Raw genomic sequence first — 26,358 nt, forward strand, 5'->3', positions numbered from 1 at the left:
TTGCCAGAGTAAATGTGGAAGGTGGGGAATGACAGAAGTGGTCAAGCCTTAGGTTTGCCAGGGTTTTTAGATCATCCTAAGGGGTTTGGCTTTTGTAGTGCAGGTGAGAAGGCATCAACAAAGAGTTTTAAGTAGAGAGTTTATGTCTTAGATATCCCTGGATAGGCCTACTTTGGCAAGTAAATGGTTGGTGGATTTGAGGTAGACAAGACTCAAGTCAGGAGGACTAGTCAGGGGGCTGTTTCAGTAGTTGAGGCAAAAATGACAAATAAAGCAATAGAAGAGATGGAAAGTAGGAAACACATTTGAGAAACTCTTGAGAATCACCAGAACTCTGAGACTGATTAGGTGGGGAGAGAGAGAGAGCAGGATTCAGGTTGACTGGATTTCTAGTTGGTGACTATACTTTCATGCATCCTTTTGTGCATATCCATGTGCAGACTCATTGTAATAAATGGGAACACAATCTTAATACAAGTCATTTTCTCTCACTCTCTCTCACATGAACACTGTTAAAAAATCCATGCTTTATAATCACATACAAACACATATAGGGTTATTCTGTCACTGTTTTTAAAAAGTGGAATCATTATATATGTACCTATATAAAGGTATATACTTAACTTCATAATTTCTCACTTAACAATACAGCTTAGAAATCACTAGTGGTTGCATATAATATTCGATATCAAGGATGTAGGACATTTGGTCATTCCCCTACTGATAAGCTTTGTGTTCAGTTCTTGTTTTTCCACCACAAAGCTGTAGGAACCATCAATATACGTGTGTGTGTGTGTGTGTGTGTGTGTGTATATATATCTTTACCCAAAAGACTATACCAATTTATATTTTCACTAGTGATATGTGGGATCCATTCTCTTAATGTCTAGATTTTTAAAGATACATCATTTAAGAAGAGAAAGACATTTTTTAAAAAGAGGAAGAAACTAAAAAGGAAGATAAAGAGGTAGAGACAGGGAAGTGTATATAAGAGACCCCACACAGAAGGGCAACTTATACTGAAAAGCAATTGAACTGAGAAATCATGAAGAGCTGAGTTCAAATTTTGTTCTATTACGATTTTAACCTTTTTAAGATCGACTGATTGATTGCTTTAGTTTTCCTCTTCTTGAAAACAGATTATAGCAGTGGTTCCAAGATGGTCAAATAGGAATAGCTCCAGTCTACAGCTCCCAGCATGAGCAACGCAGAAGACGGGTGATTTCTGCATTTCCAACTGAGGTACCGGGTTCATGTCACTGGGGTTTGTCGGACAGTGGGTGCATGACAGTGGGTGCAGCACACCAAACGTGAGCAGAGGTAGGGCGAGGCATCCCTTCACCCAGGAAGCGCAAGGGGTCAGGGAATTCCCTTTCCTAGCCAAGCAAAGCAGTGACAGACAACACCTGGAAAATCGGGTCACTCCCACCCTAATACTTCGCTTTTCCAATGGTCTTAACAAAAGGCACACCAGGAGATTATATCCCGTGCCTGGCTCAGAGGCTTCCACACCCACAGAACCTCACTCATTGCTAGCAAAGCAGTCTGAGATCCAACTGCAAGGCGGCAGCCAGGCTGGGGGAGGGGCGCCTGCTATTGCTGAAGGTGGAGTAGGTAAAAAAAGAGGCCTGAAGCTCCAACTGGGTGGAGCCCACCACAGCTAAAGGAGGCAAGCCTGCCTCTGTAGACTCCACCTCTGGGAGCAGGGCATAGCTGAACAAAAGGCAGCAGAAACCTCTGCAGACTTAAATGTCCCTGTCTGACAGCTTTGAAGAGAGCAGTGGTTCTCCCAGCACGGACCCTGAGATCTGAGAACGGACAGACTGCCTCCTCAAGTGGGTCCCTGAACCCCAAGTAGCCTAACTGAGAGGCACCCCCAGTAGGGGTAGACTAACACTTCACAAGGCTGGGTACCATTCTGAGACGAAACTGCCAGAAGAACAATCAGGCAGTAACATTTTCTGTTCAGCAATATTCGCTGTTCTGCAGCCTCCGCTGGTGATACCCAGGCAAACAGGGTCTGGAGTGGACCTCAAGCAAACTCCAACAGACCTGCAGCTGAGGGTCCTGACTGTTAGAAGGAAACTAACCAACAGAAAGGACATCCACACCAAAACCCCATCTGTACGTCACCATCATCAAACACCAAAGGCAGATAAAACCACAAAGATGGGGAAAAAACAGAGCAGAAAAACGGAAAATTCTAAAAATCAGAGCGCCTCTCCTCCTCCAAAGGAACGCAGCTCCTCACCAGCAACGGAACAAAGCTGGACAGACAATGACTTTGATGAATTGAGAGAAGAAGGCTTCAGAAGATCAAACTTCTCCGAGCTAAAGGAGGAAGTTCGAACCCATGGCACAGAAGTTAAAAACCTTGAAAAACGATTAGACGAATGGCTAACTAGAATAACCAAGGCAGAGAAGTCCTTAAAGGACCTGATGGAGCTGAAAACCAAGGCACAAGAACTACGTGATGCATGCACAAGCTTCAGTAGCCTATTTGATCAACTGGAAGAAAGGTATCAGAGATGGAAGATCAAATGAATGAAATGAAGCAAGAAGAGAAGTTTAGAGAAAAAAGAATAAAAAGAAAAGAACAAAGCTGCCAAGAAATATGGGACTATGTGAAAAGGTCAAATCTACGTCTGATTGGTGTACCTGAAAGTGATGGGGAGAATGGAACCAAGTTGGAAAACACTCTTCAGGATATCATCCAGGAGAACTTCTCCAACCTAGCAAGGCAGGCCAACATTCAAATTCAGGAAATACAGAGAACACCACAAAGATACTCCTTGAGAAGAGCAACTCCAAGACACATAATTGTCAGATTCACCAAGGTTGAAATGAAGGAAAAAAATGTTAAGGGCAGCCAGAGAGAAAGGTCGGGTTACCCACAAAGAGAAGCCCATCAGACTAACAGCGGATCTCTCAGCAGAAATTCTATAAGCCAGAATACAGTGGGGGCCAATATTCAACATTCTTAAATAAAAGACTTTTCAACCCAGAATTTCATATCTAGTCAAACTAAGTTTCAGAAGTGAAGGAGAAATAAAATCCTTTACAGACAAGCAAATGCTGAGAGATTTTGTCACCACCAGTCCTGCCCTACAAGAGATCCTGAAGGAAGCACCAAACATGGAAAGGAATGACCGGTACGAGCCACTGCAAAAACATGCCAAATTGTAAAGACCATCGATGCTAGGAAGAAACTGCATCAAATAATGAGCAAAATAACCAGCTAACATCATAATGTCAGGATCAAATTCACACATAACAATATTAACCTTAAATGTAAATGGGCTAAATGCTCCAATTAAAAGACACAGACTGGCAAATTGGATAAAGAGTCAAGACCCATCAGTGTGCTGTATTCAGGACACCCATCTCACATGCAGAGACACACATAGGCTCAAAATAAAGGGATAGAAGAAGATCTACCAAGCAAATGGAAAACAAAAAAAGGCAGGGGTTGCAATCTGAGTCTCTGATAAAACAGACTCTAAACCAACAAAGATCAAAAGAGACAAAGAAGGCCATTACATAATGGTAAAAGGATCAATTCAACAAGAAGAGCTAACTATCCTAAATATATATGCACCCAATACAGGAGAAGCCAGATTCATAAAGCAAGTCCTTAGAGACCTACAAAGAGACTTAGACTTCCACACAATAATAATGGGAGACTTTAACACCTCACTGTCAACATTAGACAGATCAGTGAGACAGAAAATTAACAAGGATATCCAAGAATCGAACTCAGCTCTGCACCAAGCAGACCTAATAGACATCTACAGAACTCTCCACCCCAAATCAACAGAATAAACATTCTTCTCAGCACCACATTGCACTTATTCCAAAACTGACACACAGTTGGAAGTAAAGCACTCTGCAGCAAATGTAAAAGAACAGAAATTGTAACAAACTGTCTCTCAGACCACAGTGCAATCAAACTAGAACTCAGGATTAAGAAACTCACTCAAAACCCGCACAACTACATGGAAACTGAACTACCTGCTCCTGAATGACTACTGGGTACATAACGAAATGAAGGCAGAAATAAAGATGTTCTTTGAAACCAGCGAGAACAAAGACACAAAAAACCAGAATCTCTGGGACACATTTAAAGCAGTGTTTAGAGGGAAATTTATAGCACTAAATGCCCACAAGAGAAAGCAGGAAGGATCTAAAACTGACACCCTAACATCACAATTAAAAGAACTAGAGAAGCAAGAGCAAAACACATTCAAAAGCAAGCAGAAAGCAAGAAATAACTAAGATCAGAGCAGAACTGAAGGAGATAGAGACAAAAAAACCCTTCAAAAAATCAATGAATCCAGGAGCTGGTTTTTTGAAAAGATCAACAAAATTGATAGACTGCTAGCAAGACTAACAAAGAAGAAAAGGGAGAAAAATCAAATAGATGCAATAAAAAAATGATAAAGGGGATCTCACCACCGATCCCACAGAAATACAAACTACCAGCAGAGAATACTATAAACACCACTACACAAATAAACTAGAAACTCTAGAAGAAATGGATAAATTCCTCGACACATACATCCTCCCAAGACTAATCCAGGAAGATGTTGAATCTCTGAATGGACCAATAACAGGCTCTGAAATTGAGGCAATAATTAAGAGCCTACCAACCAAAAAAAGTCTAGGACCAGATGGATTCATAGCCGAATTCTACCAGAGGTACAAGGAGGAGCTGGTACCATTCCTTCTGAAACTACTCCAATCAATAGAAAAAGAGGGAATCCTCCCTAACTCATTTTATGAGGCCAGCATCGTCCTGATACCAAAGCCTGGCAGAGACACAACAAAAAAAGAGAATTTTAGACTAATATTCCTGATGAACATCAATGCAAAAATCCTCAATAAAATACTGGCAAACCAAATCCAGCGACACATCAAAAAGCTTATCCACCATGATCAAGTTGGCTTCATCCCTGGGATGCAAGGCTGGTTCAACATACGCAAAGCAATAAACGTAATCCAGCATATAAACAGAACCAACGACAAAAACCACATGATTACCTCAATAGACACAGAAACAGCTCTGACAAAATTCAACAGCCCTTCATGCTAAAAACTCTCAAAAAATTAGGTATTGATGGGACGTATCTCAAAATAATAAGAGCTATTTATGACAAACCCACAGCCAATATCATACTGAATGGGCAAAAACTGGAAGCATTCCCTTTGAAAACTGGCACAAGACAGGGATGCCCTCTCTCACCACTCCTATTCAACATAGTGTTGGAAGTTCTGGCCAGGCAATCAGGCAGGAGAAAGAAAGAAAGGGTATTCAATTAGGAAAAGAGGTAGTCAAATTGTCCCTGCTTGCAGATGACATGATTGTATATCTAGAAAACCCCATAGTCTCAACCCAAAATCTCCTTAAGCTGATAAGAAACTTCAGCAAAGTCTCAGGATACAAAATCAATGTGCAAGAATCACAAGCATTCTTATACACCAATAACAGACAAACAGAGAGCCAAATCATGAGTGAACTCCCATTCACAATTTCTTCAAAGAGAATAAAATACCTAGGAATCCAACTTACGAGGGATGTGAAGGACCTCTTCATGGAGAACTACAAACCACTGCTCAACGAAATAAAAGAGGATATAAACAAATGGAAGAACATTCCATGCTCATGAATAGGAGGAATCAATATCGTGAAAATGGCCGTACTGCCCAAGGTAATTTATAGATTGAATGTCACACCCATCAAGCTACCAATGACTTTCTCCACAGAACTGGAAAAAACTCCTTTAAAGTTCATATGGAACCAAAAAAGAGCCCGCATTGCCAAGTCAACCCTAAGCAAAAAGAACAAAGCTTGAGGCATCACACTACCTGACTTCAAACTATACTACAAGGCTACAAGTAACCAAAACAGCATGGTACTGGTAACAAAACAGAGATATAGACCAATGGAACAGAACAGAGCTCTCAGAAATAATACCACACATCTGCCACTATCTGATCTTTGACAAACCTGACAAAAACAAGAAATGGGGAAAGTATTCCCTATTTAACAAATTGTGCTGGGAAAACTGGCTAGCCCATATGTAGGAAGCTGAAACTGGTTCCCTTCCTTACATGTGATACAAAAATTAACTCACGATGGATTAAAGACTTAAATGTTAGACCTAAAACCATAAAAAGCATAGAAGAAAACCTTGGCAATACCATTCAGGACATAGGCATGGGCAAGGACTTCATGTCTAAAACACCAAAAGCAATGGCAACAAAAGCCAAAATTGACAAATGGTATCTAATTAAACTAAAGAGCTTCTGCACAGCAAAAGAAACTACCATCAGAGTGAACAGGCAACCTACAGATTGGGAGAAAATTTTTGCAATCTACTCATCAGACAAAGGGCTAATATCCAGAATCCACAAAGAGCTCAAATTTACAAGAAAAAAAACAAACAACCCCATCGACAAGTGGGCGAAGAATATGAACAGACATTTCTCAAAAGAAGACATGTATGCAGCCAACAGACATATGAAACAATGCTCATCACTTGCCATCAGAGAAATGCAAATCAAAACCACAATGAGATACCATCTCACACCAGTTAGAATGGCAATCATTAAAAAGTCAGGAAACAACAGGTGTTGGAGAGGATGTGGAGAAATAGGAACTTTTACACGGCTGGTGGGACTGTAAACTAGTTCAACCATTGTGGAAGACAGTGTGGCGATTCCTAAGGTATGTAGAACTAGAAATACCATTTGACCCATCCATCCCATTACTGGGTATATACCCAAAGGATTATAAATCATGCTGCTGTAAAGATACATGCACACTTATGTTTATTGCGGCACTACTCACAATAGCAAAGACTTGGAACCCACCCAAATGTCCAACAATGATAGACTGGATTAAGAAAATCTGGCACATATACACCATGGAATACTATGCAGCCATAAAAAATGATGAGTTCATGTCCTTTGTAGGGACATGGGTGAAGCTGCAAACCATCATTCTCAGCAAACTATTGCAAGGACAAAAAACCAAACACCGCATGTTCTCACTCATGAGTGGGAACTGAACAATGAGATCACTTGGACACAGTAAGGGGAACGTCACACACTGGGGCCTGTTGTGGGGTGGGGGAGGGCGGAGGGATAGTATTAGGAGATATACCTAATAAAAATAACAAGTTAATGGGTGCAGCACACCAACATGGCACATGTATACGTATGTAACAAACCTGCACGTTGTGCACACATACCCTAGAACGTAAAGTATAATAAAAAAAAATTAAAATAAAAGGTAAAATAAATTAAAAAAAGAAAAGAAAATAGATTATAGCTACCTCACGGGACTCTTGTCAATAGAAAATACAATAATGTTGTTCCTGGCACGGTTAAGTTCCAAATAAATATCAGTTCCCTTCTTCTTGCTTTTACTAGATATAACTCTCGTGTTTCTGTATTTTTCTAACTGGCGTTAAATGAAGGTGTCTCTAATGATCTCGGTTTGCCAGGTTTCAGGGTAGGTGAGAGTGACACAAGAAGTAAAGCTAGGCACTGCCTTTAAAGACCCTACAGTTCAATATTCCTGGAAGGTTCTTTATTCCTACTCCAGAGGATTAGTACCTAGTTAGATAAGCATCAAGAGATTGATCAACGGGTACAAAGTTACAGTTAGATAGGAGAAATGAGTTCTGGTGTTCTATTGCACAGCAGGGAGACTATATTTAACAATATTATAGTGTATATTTCAAAATTACTAGAACAGAGGATTTTTGAATGTTCTCATCACAAAGAAATGATAAACATATGAGGTGATAAATATGCCAAATGCCTTGATTTAATCACGACACAATGTATACATCTATTGAAACATCACATTGTATTCCACAAATATATATAATTATTATGTGCCAATTTTTAAAAAAGAGGATAAATGATTAGTGTATTAAGAAATTTTAATAGAATTCTAATGACTGTTGTCCCAAACTAGTTGTTCTAGCCCTATTAGAAGAAAGGGGATGTGTTAACAACAACAACAACAAAAATAACAACACAAAAACCTAACCTTTCATTACAACTTCCCCAAATCAAAGAAATTAATACATATAGATAATCCCCACTCCAGGAGATGAAGTTTAATCCCTCCTCCCCTTGAGTATAGACTTAGTGACTATACTATTCTGGAGAACAGAGTATGGAAAGAGAAAGATAGTGACTTTCCAGGGAAGAGCCCTGGCAGACACTACCTTACAAAACCAAGTGATCAAGGTTATGATAAACAGGAAAGGACTAAGAAATTGTTACAGACCATAGGAGACGAAGCAGACAATACAGTATTCTGGATTGAATCCTGGAATAGAAAAAGAACATTAATGGAAGAGTGGTGAAAGCCAAATAAAGTTTGGAGTTTAGTTAATAGAAATGACCAACGTTCATGTCTTGTTTTGACAAATGTATAACAGTTGTGTAAGATGTTAACATCAGGGGAAACTGGGTGAAGGATTTATGGGAAGTCTGTACTATCTTTGGAACTCTTGTGTAAATCTAAACTTACTCAAAAATAAAAAGAAAATTAATGAAAGGAATTAAATATAACAGTTTTAATTCAGATATTTGTAGTACATGGGTCGTATTTCAGCAGTAATATAAATACTCCTTCAACATTTTCTAAGACCGTATGGTACAAGCTACAGAATTACTGTGTAAATGTTTTTCAATTTTCTTTCAGCGAGTCTTATTTTGTTTATTCTGCTTTGCTTTAAGCAGAATAACTGCATGTTTATAGCCTGCCTGCAACATTTTAGGGCACTTTAATTGGTACTCAAGTCCCTAAATGATGTGGTAAACAGGAGTAGAGCCGTTCTTCCTAAAGAAAGACTTGCTAATTTGCAAATAAGCAAGTTCACTAACATAAGCTGTAACATAGATGTATTAACGAAAATGAACTTCAGATAATGCTAATAATTTTCTCATTCCTGACATATTCAAAAATATCTAGGTCAACACTAAATCTTTTAATACCCCTCTAATAGTTATTTGAATCTCTCAGGTCTTTATTTGCATTAATGCCAGCATTTTTCATCATTTGCAATAGTACGGCAATTTCCTTAACTACCACAAAAAAAGAGTTATAAAACAGCCAGCCCTACTTGCACATTTCCTTAGTTAAGGAAAATAATATTCCAAATCTGTTACATTACACTTTTTTTTTCTTTTTTCTTAGTGGGCAAAGCACAATGCACTTTACCAAAGTGATCAACACATATAGTTCTGTGGTGCTAATAGGTATAACAGGACAATTCTAGGAACAGAGAAAAACCACACACAATAAAAACACTGTAACAAATTAATATGGGTTCTATCTGGCACTTGTTCAGTAAGCACTTGCTTGCCTATGCTTTTCTGTGTTTTCTTTTCTGTGCTCTGTCTACCAACGATATCTAATTTTCAGTCTTGATGGTCTTCTCATCATTTTCTAAAGGAACACCATGAATTTCAATCGTTAAAACGTATGCTGGATGATATAGCAGCTTAGGGGTAGGGAGTCTCAGATGAGCTGAAGCTCTTCTTGCCAGTCAAATTTGAATAACTGTTAAGCATGTCAAAGAAGGCAAAGGGATAGGTCAATAAACGCGTAACTGTTCATTCACTGTAGTTAATACATTTCTACATCAGGAACACATCTAATAGTGACCTCATTCCCTGGGTCACATTTCCTACCACCTGCCCCCTCAGCTAAGTGCGGCATTCCTAGGCATCACTAAGTTAGTGATACAATCTAACCCTGGCAGAACAAAAGTCATACAGCAACAAAACATTTTGAGATAGGACTTTACTGTACTTTTAAAGATGTCAGATGGGACAGAGAGCTAATCAAATGGCTGAAATGGAAGTGCCAACACTCAGGAATAAAGACTGTTATAGGACTAGAGCACAGGATGGAGAGATAGTCTAAGACAGACCAGAAAAGAGTCTAGAAGAAGGTAGCACTTAAGTCGGACCCTGAATGATTTTGACAAGTAGAGATAGGAAGAAACGGTATTCCAAACAGAGAGAACAAAGTACATACAGGTGTAGGTGTGAAAGCAAGTGGTCAGTTTGAGAATGAGTGGATAATCATTTTCAATAATGAACAGGGAGATCAATAAAAATGAGATAGGAAAGACTTGGGACAGATCTAACATTTAGAAATCATCCTAAGGAATCCAGAATTTATTTGGAAGGCCACCAAACTTTTGAGTAGAGTAGAAAAATGATTTAGAACTGTGTTTTAGAATGCAAACTGGCAGTGGTATGGAAGAAAGACCAGAAACAGGATAAATCAGAGGTATGCAGATTAGTTAGGAGGCAACTCCACTGGTGCATGGGAAACAGGCAAGAGGCAAGAGGCAAGCCTTTTAAGTAAGGCAGTGCCTGTGAGAATGGAGAAGAGAGAAAACCAGAGAAGGAAGTCAACAGTACTGGAGACATCAGATCTGAAAACAAGAGTAAGGAGATAATGATGTCAGTAAATGAGATGGGTAGCCTAGAGAAGAAATGGAAGACAATGAATTCTCTTCACACACTAAGCTGGAAGTAGAGATAACAGCAGGGTATTACCATTTTTCATCATAAACCTAGTTATATACCATGTGTCTTTTTAATCTATATTAAATTAAAAGTAAAAAGGAGTCAGTGTTCAGAGCAGAAGAAAAAGTAGAAAATACTATCCTAAATTGGATGTTAATAGTATGGCATCATGAGTTGAAATGAAATATTTTTATTCTTCACAAGTAGTATGGTCCCATGTTAAAAATTCAAGAAAGAGAGAAATTTCAGCATTTCTACACATCATTGAGTTGGGGATATGATGTAACTCTGGCAGAACAAAAATCATAGACCAGCAAAATATTCTGTGTTAGGGCTTTGCTGTACAGAATAGATTTTTTTTTTTTTTTTTTTTTTTTGAGATGGTGTCTCACTTTGCCCCCAGGCTGCAATGCAATGGTGCGATCTCGGCTCACTGCAACCTCCACCTTCTGGGTTCAAGTGATTCTCTTGCCTCAGCCTCCCGAGTAGCTGGAATTACAGGCGGACACCACCACGCCTGGCTAACTTTTTGTATTTTTAGTAGAGATGGGGTTTCACCATATTGGCCAGGCTGGTCTTGAACTTGTGACCTCAGGTGATCCGCCCTCAGCCTCCCAAAGTGCTGTGATTACAGGTGTGAGTCCAGCTCAGAATAGGTCTTTAGTGTACAATGGTGATAGGGCTTCACTGTACAAAAAAAAAGCACCTTTTTTCCGTCAGACAAAATTTTGCTGTCACCCAGGCTGGGGTGCAATAGTGTGATTGCAGCTCACTGCAACCTCAAACTCCTGAGCTTAAGTGATCCTCCCTCCTCAGCCTCCCAAGTTGCAGGACTACAGGCATGTACTATCATGCCTGGCTAATTTTTTTATTTTTTATTTTAGAGATGGGGATCTCACTATGTTTCCGAGGCTGGTTTCTGACTCCTGGTGTCAAGCAATGCTCCTGCTTTGGCCTCCTAAAAGCAGGATTACAAGTATGAGCCACCATACCTGGCAGAGAGATGAATTATTAACAGGGGCAACAACATGGATGAATCTCAAAGTAACTATGCTGAGTAAAAGAAGGCAGACAAAAAAAGAACATTCATACTGTACAATTCCATCTTTATAAAACTTTAGAAACTACAAAATCCTATAGAGTGACAAAAAGCAGATAAATGGTTATCAGGAGAGGCATAAATGGATGCTCAGTAGGTACATGGGGAGACTCTTAGGCGAGATGGATATGTTCATTTTCTTGACAGATGTACACATGTCAAAACATCAAAATTGTACATTTAAAATATGTGCAGTTTTTTTGTATATTAGTTGTCCTTCAATGACACTATTTTTAAAGTCCCAGAAAAAAATGTAAAGGACATACCTCCCTTCTCCAGTCAATCCTCGTGTTTTAGGTAGAAGTTCCTTAGCTTTAACAACTAACATCTCATTTAAAATCATTCCTGTTTCTCTCCATCAGTCAGTTTTAAAACTGACGTAACAACAACAAAAAATTCACTTTGAAAAATTAAAAATCCAAGTCATAACATTGACAAACTCTGTGTAACATGAACTAGGCATATTAGCTGGTAACTTGGCATTGTTGCAAATGAATGCGTGATTTCTGTTATCTTAATACTAAAACTAGCTAATGGCTCCCTCAACCCAACCGACCCACCAGTATTATCTCTGAAGCCTCCCAGGGTACATGCCCATGTGCCAACTTAAGACATACTGCAGCAATATAAACTCTTCTTTAACAAACCTAAAACAAACCTATTAAAATAACTCTACCAGAATTTACCATAATGTAATTTTATCTCAAAGATGATAAACTTTTAAATTCCATATTGACAATCACAGAACATGCAGGTAACTAAAACCTCGAAAATTTAGGATACTTTATGTGAATCAATATGCAGTACGACTTCCTTAGTAAGCTTCATGTAGTCCATGAAATGCAATAGAAAATTCATGTCTTTGCTTTAATGAGACAGACTAAGGTTGGCATTCCTGTACCTTTGATCAAAGAGTAGTTCTGTACAAGTTGGGAAGGCCACCGCTTATAATGATGACTGCAGCTTAGGGAAGTAAACATCTACGATAAGGGAAGAACAGAACATAAGCCTTTCTGGCAAGTTCAGCAAATTAACCTTCAGGTCCTACAAATCAAGAAAGGACAGACTTAAAATTTGAAACCTGGTAGGACTTGAAACACAGATCAGCAAAACATCTTATGGTACGGATTTGCTATACTTTTATTATTAGGAGGATAAAGACACTAGAACATTTGGCGTGGTTATTGAAATGTGAAAAGCTTAATGATCATTTTTTACAAAAATGTAACACATATATGTGTATTTTGAATCATGAAATACTTTTAAGTGACAAGTTCTCCTATCACAAGGTCCGCAGATTGGTCATTTCCTAGGAAACAAAGTTCACTATTTTAATCCCATCGAAGTCATGGTGGCCCATTAGGTATCAGGCATCTTGAATTCTCACACTGACAACATTCAGCTGTGCAACCATACATGAATTACAGATTCTCTCTGGGCTAAAAGTGTGTGACTCTAAAATGTGAGAAACCAAGAGTTTGAGTCTTACACTGTCTATGGCTTCACATACCAAGACCAAATAAGGTTCTATGTAATTCATATTTCTTTCCAGCAGTCTTGTGTAATAATCATGAATTTTAAAATTATTTTTTTAAATGCCTACAGCATATTACAAAAAATATGATATTTAAAAATTTGTTTAAGTCTTCAAGAACGTATTAAGCAGGTTTCTTCACCATACTTTTAAAGGCAATGATAAAAATCTTTTACATACTGATAGGTAAAAACAATTGCCAAATAACTGTTCCTCCTACATACACATAAATTATTTCTAACTGTTGTTCCTAAATACACATAAAATATCATCCTAAAACTGACAAGGTATGGTTGTCCATTACTGGGTTAGTTGACATTTTGGCACCAAAACTTTTTCACGATTAGTCAGTCATTCACTTCAAGCTACTGCTAACTGACTTTTCCAAAGTTCTTAATCCATTGCGGCAAGGGATAGATTTTTTTAAAAAATGAAGTAGCACTGAGTACTGTGAAACAAAATAACCTTTTCATGGCATTATTAAGAAAGTGAAAACCTTTAGGTATCTGTATTTTTAAAAATTAAATTATGACGTAAAATGGAAAACAAGAAAACCATGGAGATGCATAGGAAAATCCAGCAGAAATATCCAGAAGTGCTGAGAGGTTGTCCTTGGTGGTGAGACTATGGGTAGGCATTCCTTCTGTTATATAGCTATTCATTTCCATAACAGAAAACATCTACATAAATTTAACAACTGCCTTATAAAACGTGTAGGGTGTCTCTCTACTCCAAATACTAAAGAGATTAAGCCACAAAGACCCCACCAAAGAAGCAAGAAGACACTGCGATCGGAAGGAAGAGTTTTTTGAACACTGTTACAGATATATCCTCCTATGGCCTAGACAGAGCCCATGACCAGAAAGAGATTCTCCTCATCTAAGAATCATTTTAAAAACAAAAAAAAAAAACCTACAGTAGCAAAGAATGGCATCGTTATTTCTGCTCACACCACCATACAATGGAACGTGGTGCAATTAAATCCCACTTATTATAGAACCCCAAATACTCGATTCCAACCACGCCAACACCCTTGCAGTCCCCCCAGCCCACGTGTATATTCTCTGGATTGAAGGGATGGGCTTAATTGTCCCTCTTTGAAAACCTTACTCATAATCGCTACTCGCTGAGGAATATGAACCCGAGTCGCTGACTCGATCTTCAAAATCACAGTCCTCATCTTCTTCTTGTGAAGAGGGGTCCCCAGGGAGCTCGTCTGAGCTCGGACGCGAATCGTACGAAGCCACAGAGGCCATTGTCAGGAATGCAACAGCTACAAGTGAAGTAATTCAAATCTCGCAGCTACAGCTTGCTAAGGCCGCCATGTTGCCTCTGCATGGAGGGGGCAGAGGCCATGTGACCACCAATTCTTAGCTGCAATTGGTGGCAGTTCGGGTTGCCAGGGAGACGGAGAAGCTTCCCAGAAGAAACAAGGAGGACAGAAAGCAGCAGCCAATGAGCTGAAACTTCGAGGAGGGCTTCTCAGTTGGAAGGACAGAAATAGGTGAAGTTTCACCGCTTACGCTCCCCGGAACGCTCTTCCTTAGAGCGGCATAACTTGTTAAAACAGGCGGAGATCCACTGGGTTTTTCCCCTTTTTCTTCCAGTGCTAGATATCCAGTTTGGTCTTTGTCCTGTGTTTCTAATGCCTAACAGCTGTCGGTCAGCCTTCCCCTCGAAGGAAACCGCACTTTACCGTTCCTTAGGGCCTCATCCGTGCAAGTAATGGACACTTTCAAGCAATGCGATCTAGATGTTAATATGAACACGCTCTATAGTTTTATGGGTTTCATATTGTTTCGCAATTGCAAACATTATCCCAAGTGGGTATTGTAGAGTGCCACAAATGAGTGGCAATCCTGTGGAATCAACTTCATGTTCATTTTCTAACTCAAAATTGTATAATCTAATTAAGTGTTCTCATTACTAAAGTTGGAAGTGTAAACAGGTAAAATCTACCTGTCATTTATGAATACCTACATCAAGTATTTTTTAAGTACAAAAATAACAGCTGGCACTGACTGAGAGTCAGCCTTGGCTCTGGTTACTTTTTTCATATACAATGCTGAGCATTCACATACTATGAAGTAAATATTTTCTCTATATTAAAATAAGGAAACTAAGCTTTAGAGAAGTTACGCATCTTACTAATGGTTACATGGCTAGCAGTCAACAAAGCCAACCAAGGAATGAACCTAAGTCAATAACCATTACATGAAATTTCCTCCCTCAGAATCCAGTAATTCAACTATTAGAGATCTACTCTGAGAAAGAATGCAAATTTATAAAATTTGTAAAAGTGAAAAGCTGAAAGCAATCTTAAAATGTCAAATAATGGGGAAAAAGTTAAATATATATAAATATCATTATGATTTTAACTAGAATGTGTTCAAAGAGTAAAGCATGAAGGAAATGTTCATGTTGCGGCATGTAGAAAAAGGATATAATGTTATTTTATGATCTCAAAGGCTGGGTGCTGGGGATTCTCTAATGGGCAATTATAACACGGTGATAAGTATTACAATAAATACAAGGTTCTAATGGAATACCCAGAAAAAACCAAAATAGTATATGTGGGGCCACGACAGATTTCTTAGAGGAAGTATTAATTTATATTGTTATCATGGCATGGTTCCAACAGAGAAAGAATAATGGGAGATGAGTCATCACATGGCTGGTAGGGGTATATGCATGGAGAACTCAAAGGAACCTGGATTGTAGCTGTTGCAGGGGCAGAAAAACTCTACCTCCATCTTAGGGTCCCAGCTGGGCCTGAGAATTAAACTTACCTAAAATAGATTAACAAAAGAAAAGCAACTGGAACTTGTTATACAGATTTTGAGGCCCTGCTCCACATCAACAGGATCAGAATCTCCAGGGGAGGGGCCTGGAAATCTCTATTTTAAACAAGTGCCCCCAGTGATTCAGCAAACTTGGGGAACTGCCCTAAATTTTCCCTCAGTTCTGTGCTTCATACACACAGGCCAACTGGCCATTCCCTGAATAGGCCGGAACCCACTCCCACCTTGCAAATTTGAGCCTGGCAGAGAGACCTCTCTCCCTGCTCTAGAATCCAAGTTTTTTACATGGCAGGGGAGCCCTCATAAAGAAACAAAGACCCAAAGAAGCAGTTAGAGTCAGTTAACTTATATACTGGATCGGACAAAGAACAGGTAGCTGTGCAGAAGCAACTAAATTAAATTGGGAAGTTTAAAAGATAAGTTATTTTAACAAGGTCTGTACAGAATTCTCTTGGTTTCACTTCTATGCCCTTGAGAATAAGAATGTTACATTTTTCTAGTATAGAGAGGGTGTCTTTCACATGGGAGCTTTATCTGCTGCTTTCAAGAAACAGCGCAAAGGCACTTGCTGTTTTTCAAGTGCACTAAACTTAAATGTATAGTTTACCTCCCTCATAGCCAAATAAGCTGCAGTATGCAGCTTATATTTTAAGCTGAAATTTAGTTGTATTTACATTAACTATGTACATTACATGTAAAAATATACATTAAACTATGTACATTTGAATTTGTACATCTACAAATGTACATTAAACTATGCACATTTGAATTTCCTAGGTTTTATGGTTTTATTTAATTTCTAAATGTGCTTTTTATAGTGTTATAACAGCTATTAAATTTTGTAATTTATTTGTATTAATTCATAAAATGGTTTTCATCTTATATAGGAGCTATAAAGCAGTTTATACCTCATTTATTTAAAATTATAATTAAAAAACTTAAGTCATCCCTGGAAATCCACAAGAGTCTTTTCCTTAAAAGTGGTCTGTATGTTACTAAAGTTGAAGAACAGGAGGAGGAATTTGGAAAGGGGTAATGGGCAAAAGGAGTGTCAGAGGCATTTGAACCACAGCGACTCCATCTTGAATAGGGGCTGGACAAAATAAGGCTAAGACCTATTGGGCTGCATACCCAGGAGGTTAGGCATTCTTAGTCACAGGATAAGATAGGAGGTCGGCACAAGATACAGGTCACAAAGACCTTGCTGATAAAACAGGATGCGGTAAAGAAGCCAGCCAAAACTTACCGAAACCAAGATGGCTACGAAAGTGACCTCTGGTCATCCTCACTGCTCACTATATGCCAATCATAATTAGCATACAGTGAACAGTGAGTATAATGAGCATTAGTTGCTAAAAGGCACTCCCATCAGCACCATGACAGTTTACAAATGCCATGGCAATGTCAGGAAGTTACCTTATATATTCTAAAAAAGGGAAGAACACTCAGTTCTGGGTATTGCCCACCCCTTTCCCAGAAAACTCATGAATAATCCACCCCTTGTTTAGCATATAATCAAGAAATAACATATAAGTATACTCAGTCAAGCAGCCCATGCCCCTGCTCTGCCTACGGAGTTGCCCTTTTTTTTCCCTTTACTTTCTTAATAAACTTGCGTTCAATTTATTCTGTGAACTTGCCCTGAATTCTTTCTTGGGTAAGGTCCAAGAATTCGCTCTCTCTTGGGGTCTGGACTGGGACCCCTTTCTGGTAACAAGAGGTCCTTGAGGTGGTAGGAGGCGATAGCATACAAGACACAGAAGGAGAGATATGACCTCCCTGGACACCTCTTCCCTAAAACTAGAGGGAAGAGCCAAAGAAGGGTGCTGGTGTGGATGGTGACTTGCCAGTTTCAGGCAGGAAGCTGAGGCAGTCTCCATGTGACAGTGTTTATTGTCTGGTAAGTAGGCTGCAACCTCGCCAGCTGAAAGTGATGGAGGAAGTAATGGGGTCAGAAGTTTGAAGAAAGTGGAGACAGGAAGGAAGGGAAACAAATATTTCCATTAGCATTGAGATCCAACAAAAAATGTATTACTTTTAAAATCAGAGAACAATATTATTTTAAAAAGCTGGAGTCACTATACTCATTATTTTGAGTTTCATGGTAAAATATACATGCTTACTTTCACCATAATCTTAAACATTAGGTATGATTTAAGATTCCATTTCAAAATAAAAAGTGCTTTAGGTACCTCTTTAATAAGTTAACCTTTTTTGTTTTAAAAGCAATTTATTGGAAGTAAAAAATAAAATAAGAAATTAAAAAAGGACATTTACAAATTTTAGCAAAATATCACATTTTCTTCCTACAAATTTTTCATCCATTTTTTTTGTAAGCATCTAATAGTTTCATACCCTGCCTCATAAACCCTGCATGGTACCTCCTTAAATAGAGAACAAAGTTCAAACTGTGTAGCTTCTTTTAAAATTTTTTCTCTAATTCTACACACAATTGAACACCAATTCAGAATTAAATGCTTTATTCCATGTTACATCTTAAGTTAATCAAGCTCATCAACTTGCCTATTCAAAAGAATCAACTGGAGCTTGTTACACAGATTTTGAGGCCCTGCTACACATCGACAGGATCAGAATCTCCAGGGGAGGGGCCTGGAAATCTCTATTTTAAACAAGTGCCCCCAGTGATTCAGCAAACTTGGGAAACTGCCCTAAACTTTCCCTCAGTTCTGTGCTTCATGCATATGAGCCCATTGGTCATTCCCTGAATAGGCCGGAACCCACTTCCACCTCCTGAATTTGAGCCTGGCCAACAGACCTCTCTCCCTGTTGTAGAATCCATCAACCACATAACCTTGAGCAAATGATCTCCACAAGCTTCACTTTCCTTATCTGTAAGTTCAGATAATGGTACTTACTTCACAGGACTGTTTGGAATCTAATGAGTTAATGCATGTAAAATACCTAGCACATAAAGCGTCAATAAAACAGCTATTTTATCTCATTTACTCACACAGTTTTCTTACTGTGGAATGATACTTACCCAAAATTCATTTGTTGAAATACTACATCTTTCTTCAAGATCCAATTCAAATAGCACCTTTTCCCAAAAGCCCTCCCAGACACATCTCCTACCTCAGCAAGAATTCCTTTTTCTACTCTTTCCTCATAATCTATCCCATAAAATTAGGTTATAACTAATATCAGTCTGTCTTATATCTAAATTAAATAGGAATACCTCTATCATTGCCACCAAATGACAATCTCCTGGAGAACCTGACTGGGTCTTTTTTTTTTTCTTCTCTCTCTTCAGTCTTTCACCTGTCACAAGGTTGAACTGGAGCAAAAAACGCCACATGAAAGTATACCTGCTAGGACGTTAGCTATATCCCTGAGTTATGTTAACTCCCTTGTCTAATTTACTTACATGTGTTAGTTAAATGGATAAAAGTGAGCAACAACAAAATTTACCACCTTGCTTGATCTTTCATCAAAGAAGAAATAATATCAATCATTTTTATCCTTATTTTAATTTTCAGGTTGTAGTATCAATTAGACATTTCTAAATTTACATATCATATTTCTACTAACTTACTAATATTTAATAAGCTTAGATATTTTCGAAAGGATGAAGAAAGGAAAGGAATAGGATGTCATTTTCAGGGCTTTTATAAGAATATTCTGTCTGTTTCATAATTAGCAATTGCAAGAAGATTTAAGAGATTTAGACTGGGGTATATTTTCATTTTCCCTTTTCCACTACAAAATGACCAGCCATCTTCTGAAGCCCAAATATGTTTAATTTAATGCATATGAGACATGACATCCTTATTTCCATAGATTACCATCTCGATTAGGCAAACAATACAATTCTAACATAAAATACACCAGGTAAGGACATAATTAAATATTTAGTATCATTAGCAGGTTCAGGAGCTCTTTCTCTAGTAGTAATAGAAGCTAGCAATGAGAAGTAAATGAAAATAGGGCCACATGAGGTCATATTCATTAAAAAAACTTAAACTACAAGGTAAAAATTATGTAAGAGTTTGTTAGAAACTAATATTGCCTTAATTGTGAACACAGAAATAATTATACTTTATGAACTATGTGGTAATAATGACAGCCATAATTGTTTTAAAAATATGAATAAATAACTTGGTAGACCAATAAAATAGCATTTTAGAAAGTGAGACTTTATTATGTAGAAGATTTCAAATTTCAGAGTTTATATATCAAAATAACATTTCAGCAATCCTAAATGTACAGAACTGCATTGTGATCTAAAATTCTCATTTCCCTCTATAAAAGTTGAATTACTTGTTAAAATGCATGGAACTGGCCGGGCGCGGTGGCTCAAGCCTGTAATCCCAGCACTTTGGGAGGCCGAGACGGGCGGATCATGAGGTCAGGAGATCGAGACCATCCTGGCTAATACGGTGAAACCCCGTCTCTACTAAAAAATACAAAAAAAAAACTAGCCGGGTGAAGTGGCGGGTGCCTGTAGTCCCAGCTACTCGGGAGGCTGAGGCACGAGAATGGCGTGAACCCGAGAGGAGGAGCTTGCAGTGAGCTGAGATCCGGCCACTGCACTCCAGCCTGGGTGACAGAGCAAGACTCCGTCTCAAAAAAAAAAAAAAAAAAAAAAAAAAAAGCATGGAACTTACCTGCAATAAGATCATATATTCCACATTTCGATAGTAATGGAATACAGATGAGAATCCAGAAGCACAAGTGAGACTAAAATAGATGGCACAAAGCTCAAGCCCAAAACCCAATTCATTTACTCCTGTTTCTTTTCATTTTATATCTTCATTTACAAATTATAACAAATTTGGCAAGTTGTTCTACCACTATAGATAAACACCTGCCAATCAGAAAGAAAGGCGGCTCCCTTAAAATAGGAATGCAACAACCCTGGAAATTGTTGATGGCCGACAATCTGCTGATGAAGAGGAAAGTAAAAAACAAAAGGCAGACATGAGAATTACCAAAAAATCATAGTTTATAAATGACTGCCAAATGCCCTAAGTAGCACCTAAAAAAAAAAAAAATAACAGCACTGTTGAATCCTACAATAATTTGACATCAACTGGAAAAAATACTTGATAATCTGTAAGTGCCATGCATTCTCCAGTCAGGGAATCCAAGTTCTCATCCTGATTTTGGCACCAGTAACCAAGTGGAAGTGGACGAAGTCAGTTTCCTCATCTGAAGGCAGCAATAATAATCTCTGCCTACTATATAGGGTTGCTGAAAATCAAATGAGATAACCCTTGAAATCTAACGCCTTATACCTTAAGAAACAGAGCAGTGTGTACTTTATATTATATTTTCAAAAGCTTTTGGTTTTTTAATTATTCATTTTAGTTTTTATTTTTAGAACTTAAAAAGATATTACATACTCTTTTACTAACAGGAATATTACTTAATTGGGCATACCCCCTGAGAATTCTGGATAGTTGCAGTATTTTGAATTTGCATATTTTCGCCTTTGGTAAGAGTATGAAATTTGGGTCGTCGAAAATTTTGAGAATCACCTCTAGTTCACTTTCTCCACTGGCTTAGGGGTCAAAAAGCCAGCACGCTAGCCTGGACCAGCACCATTCATTAGCTATTAGGCCTTGGGCAAAGTCACTTGGCTGACTCTTCTCAGAATCTTTAGGAATAGCTATCCTTTTGTGTTTTGTTTTAGTTTTTTATTATAGAACAGTTGTTAACATAATCCCTTATATTTGACAGAACTTTAGTTTTATAAAGCACTTCCATATCATCAGAAATTCACACCAACACCTTGTGAGGTGGGTATTATCCCTTAATATTAAAGAAAGAACAGGGGAAAATGCAAATAAGTGAAAAATCTTGCCAAGTCACACAACTACTGTGCAACAGAAGAATTAGGACTCCAAGGAAATGATTAATTTGCAATAGTATTGTGCATGTGTGTTTTTAAAAAAAAAATTCGCAAAATACTATTAAGAGGATTGTTTGGTTATTTCTTCTAATCAAGATGACACAAAAATAACGTAAGTAAAAGTAACTGAGAAATGCAATACTGATGCTTTTCCTTGACTCAGACAACTTATGTGTAACTTTTTTCAAAAAGCAGAATAGCTAAATTTATTTTGCTGAGCTATTTTTATTTTAGTATTGACATTTTGATGTTAGCACCTCATGCAGAGAAAAGTTTGCAACTTCGCTTTAATTTTGGGTTGGCTGAAGTATCTTTTTCAAAAGCACAGCAATTTAATGCTCTACATTTTAAAAACCATATTTGCAATGGAAAATATACAAGTAATTTAAAAAAGTACACACTCACAAGACTTACTCTTTAAAGTAAGACGTTAAAATAAAATAGAATAGTATGTTATTTTCTCTTAATAACACGGCTACTAGTCACTTTAATGCAATTGCCAAAATTTTGTATATAATTTACAATGGATGTTTTAAAGGAAAAAATAAAAGCTTTGTAATATTAATACTTTTTAAAAAGGCCATGCATTGATATGGTTCATGAGAACTATGAATGATAAGTACGAGTATGATTTAAGGGTTGTCAGATCTCGCTAATTTCTATAATATTGTGCCTAAACAAATCTATATATACAAGCAAAAGACATTTGATTAGATGTGAACTTGTGTGAAATACAGCTTCATTAAATGAAAGAGAAACCTCTACAGATGTCGAAGTTTTTTTTAATGTATGTTTGAAAACATTAATACATAACCACTAATAAGAGTAATTTATTGCAGTAGCAAAAAGATTTTCGTATAATGTTGAAAAGAAAGCACTGTTAGCCATGATACTGACAAACACATTTATAGTTCCAGATTCCATTGGTTCCTCTAGCATTTGGGAGCAGTTATTTGTAATTCAGATAAAGTAGCTTTTCATTCTAATACTGAGCAGGTTATTCTAGAAATATTCCACTACTTCCGAAATAATCATCTCAGTCTTCATGACTATAGCTTAAACATATTCTTTTGCCTGGTTTATTCGGACGGGTTTGTGCTTTGGATCTGAACTCTTAAAGTGTTAATCAGTTTGAAATTTTTTGGCACTCGACATTTAAACATGAGAAATATGAAGAAATTCTGTTGCAGCAAGGTCTTAAGCTTTTAAAATCAGCACCTCTCCCAGCTTTACAACAAAGTCATGCTGTGAATGAGTTTTTAGTTAATGCTTCTTGGGATTTATTCCTGGACTATAATTTTATCAAATGCAGGGGGAATTGTTTTTGGGAATTTAACAGAATACTCTTTTCACTGCTCGTTTAATAATATTTTATTTTGTATGGCAGGGGCTCTTTGGGGTTTGGGGGAAACCAGCTGCAGAAAATTGCAGGTTTCAGAAGAGAGCTCTGAAATCGCAGACACCCGATTTCTCCCTTGCACACTGTCTTTCTTTTTTACTCACACTTCCAATAGAACAGGATTTCTACAGCTCATATGGTTTTGTACAAAGACTTAAAAGGGCCACTTGAAACGTTTACAGATGAGAGGGCTCACATAAACCTCCCTCTGACAGATATTTACTAAGCGCCACTTACTCTTTCTCGCCACAAATGTATTCAAGAGATACTTTAGATATATTTATAAGAGTTTTTTTTTTTTTTTTTTTTTTTTTTCCCTACAACGTCTTATGAAGGCCAGGCCTTCCTAGAACTAAAGCAGCATTAACTGCCTGGTATTTCATCCATCCTTTCTTAAAATTGAAAGACAATTTGCTCTTCATGTGGACTATTTCTTTCTCTTCTATACGCCCATCACTGTAACCATAGGATTTAATATTTGTTAGTCTATTTTGCATAAAGGATAAGGTTGGACGAAAGTACCAGCGGTTAAAATTAATGCCCTAGCAGCTTACGGAAAGTTGGGGTTCTCATTCTTCCGAGTGAAACTCTTAAATTTCTTTTGTGTAGTTGTTGGTGTGTGGGCGCGAGCGCATGCGCGCGCGTGTGTGGGAGGGGGGTGGGGTAGAATTAGATTTGTTAAAAAAGCAGCTCTTTTCCATTCCAGTCACAACTAAAGTTCAAACAAAACTCTTAGCTTCCTGGAAGAAGCCTGGAGGTGTTAAGGGACAGCTTCGCTTAATCTTTCTCTTCTTCCTAAGGTAGCGTTTTCCGGAGGAGATGGGTGACCGGGACCCACGCGGGGCCAGTCTCGGCAGCGGGACAGGGTGGATCGCTGGCACCCGACTCTGGAAAGGGTGGGGTGCAGGTCCCAACGGCCCTTCGCGGCCAGCGCCGCACTAAGGCGAATCCCAAGTCAGATGCTTCCAGAAAGACCCCAGAAAGAAAAGCGGCCCCTCCCTCGCCCACATCCCCGGGGCAAGAGGGCGGTCTCGCCCCGCGCCCCGGGGCCCTGCACTGACCTGTGTAACAGGACACGCTGCACTGAGTCCAGGTCCTCTAGGCTGCGGGGGGCAGGTTTGGGGATGCTGGACCTGCCCACCTGAAACATGCCCACTGGAGACTCGCTGCAGGGGCGGAAGACAGGTCACCTAGGTGCCAGCCCCGGCGCCCGCCGAGCCGCCTGGCCCCCGCACGGCTCCGGCCGCCGCGGGGAACGTGGAATTGCCAGCCTCCGACGCGCGGAAGCCAAGGGCTGAAAGCGGCGGTGTTAGCGACGGCGGCCCCTCCTTCGCCCGCGCGCTCCCCCGCCGGTCTCGGAGCCCGGCTCACTGGCGGGCGGCGCGGCCACTCCTCGCTGCGGGGCACGGCGCAGGTGGGCGCTCTGTGGGCCGCCACCCCCACCAGGGCTCGCGAAGTCCAGACTACCCCCTCTTCCACGTCTGGGTTTCCCGGTCTCTTCCTCTGGCCCAACTACACAGCCCGTCTCCCGCGCTGGGGGCGAGCCGTCGAGCGCCTCCGGACCCCGCCGCTTGGCGCTGCGCTCTTTCGCCGCCTAGTGCGGGATGCAGCTCTTCACCCTCCCTTCCAGGACAGCGAGGCCGCCTCGGCCGGGGACACCGGCGTCCAGGCGCCGCCCCCAGCGAAGGAAACTACCACCTGCAGCTTCCAGGGCCACAAACGAGGGAGGAGTGGAGGAAACTCTCAAGGGTCTCTGAGGCTCTGGCTGCTATGTGGAAGACCCGAAAATGAGTGGGGAAGAGAGGCAAGGTAGTTGTCTGTTCTTGGTGGGAGTTTAAATTCAGCCTAAAGAAGCCATATACATTCATCCGTCCATGCAAATGTGTATTATCACTTGCTATGTGCCAGGCCAAGTTCTAGTCCTTGGAGGTACAAGAGTGAATAAAAGGTGGACTCTGACTTGTCTAGTGTGGCTCTGTTCTCTTTTTTGGGGATTTATTTGCTTTAAAATATACTTGACCCCAGGAGACAGTCTCTACTCTAGGGCATTAGGTATTTCAGTGAACTATTCTGTGGCGTGTGGCCAAAAGAAGACAAAATTAGCTTGGTGGTTTTTCCCTCGTGGGAAAAGTGACGCGTGTGTGACTTCTTACTCTAGACTGTCCCTAAGTCAGAACCGGCCAGAATGGTAAGGGGAACCACTGAAGGAGAATAAATGGAGAAACTGGAGCATAGTAGTTTAAAATGTGAGCTACCATAGGTTATAGATTAATGATAAATGGTAATAGATTAATTTTAAACTTTAGGGTAATTAGCTGGGACTTGGCTACTCACTGTAGGACCTCTAAATGTCATTATCTGCAGATCTTTTCTCTTGGGTCCATTTCTCCAGTCAGGGATGTCTTTCTGGCTGCCAAGTGGGTTAAGAGGGTGAATGATGGAGGCCCCATCTCTTAGCATATAGACTTTTACTTAATTCCTCTCTTTTCAATAAGTTGCCTTACCCCTGGTCTACACTGTACCTGTGTTCTTGAGTCCACTGCCTCAAAAATCTGAAAATGTTCATGTCTTTTGATTCAGAAATTAATCCCAAGAAAATGATAAAAGGTGAGGGTCATGATGTTCGTTGCAGTACATTATTATAGCAAAAATATGAAAGGTAGAAATGTCCAAAATTAATATAACTACCTACATAGATTAAAGTTCATTCATACAATGATCTAATATATATTTATTAAAAGGAAGTTTAAATAAAATGCTTAATGGCATAAGAAAATATTTATGATTTAAACTTTAGTAAATATTCAGGAGACAAAATTGTACATTCAGTTTTTTGTTGCTATGTAAAAATTGGGAAATTGATTGGATGGACATGCACCAAATCTTAAAAGTGATTATATCTGGAAGTAAAATTATGAATTATTTTTTCTTGTACTTTTCCATGTTACATTTTTTATGATAAATATATATTATTTTTATAATCAGAATGTATTCAATCCATTGTGGGAATGTAAATGTGTGAAAAGAATGATTTATAGTCCCACTAGGGAGGCTGAAGTGGGAGGATACGTTGAGCCCAGAAATTCA

At 39.0% G+C, this 26,358-nt stretch overlaps 1 protein-coding gene across 5 annotated transcripts in view; it reads right to left on the reverse strand.

Moving 5' to 3' along the window:
• INTU (inturned planar cell polarity protein) overlaps positions 1–24,553 on the reverse strand; it is a 106,900-nt gene extending 82,347 nt beyond the window's left edge. For 3 of the 5 annotated variants that reach the window (XR_007726004.1, XM_050792360.1, XM_050792362.1), the window contains exon 1: positions 14,310–14,547. Coding sequence is in view for 4 of the 5 variants with exons in the window: in XM_050792360.1 (XP_050648317.1) it covers positions 14,310–14,455 (146 nt within the window). In the remaining variant the exon portion in view is untranslated. Of the gene's footprint in view, positions 1–14,309; positions 14,558–24,332 lie in introns of those variants that run through there. The other 2 variants (XM_050792361.1, XM_050792359.1) reach the window with 2 other exon arrangements.
• Between the last annotated feature and the right edge of the window lie 1,805 nt (positions 24,554–26,358).

The sequence above is a fragment of the Macaca thibetana genome, chromosome 5, assembly GCF_024542745.1.
Source record: "Macaca thibetana thibetana isolate TM-01 chromosome 5, ASM2454274v1, whole genome shotgun sequence".
Taxonomy (NCBI): domain Eukaryota; kingdom Metazoa; phylum Chordata; class Mammalia; order Primates; family Cercopithecidae; genus Macaca; species Macaca thibetana.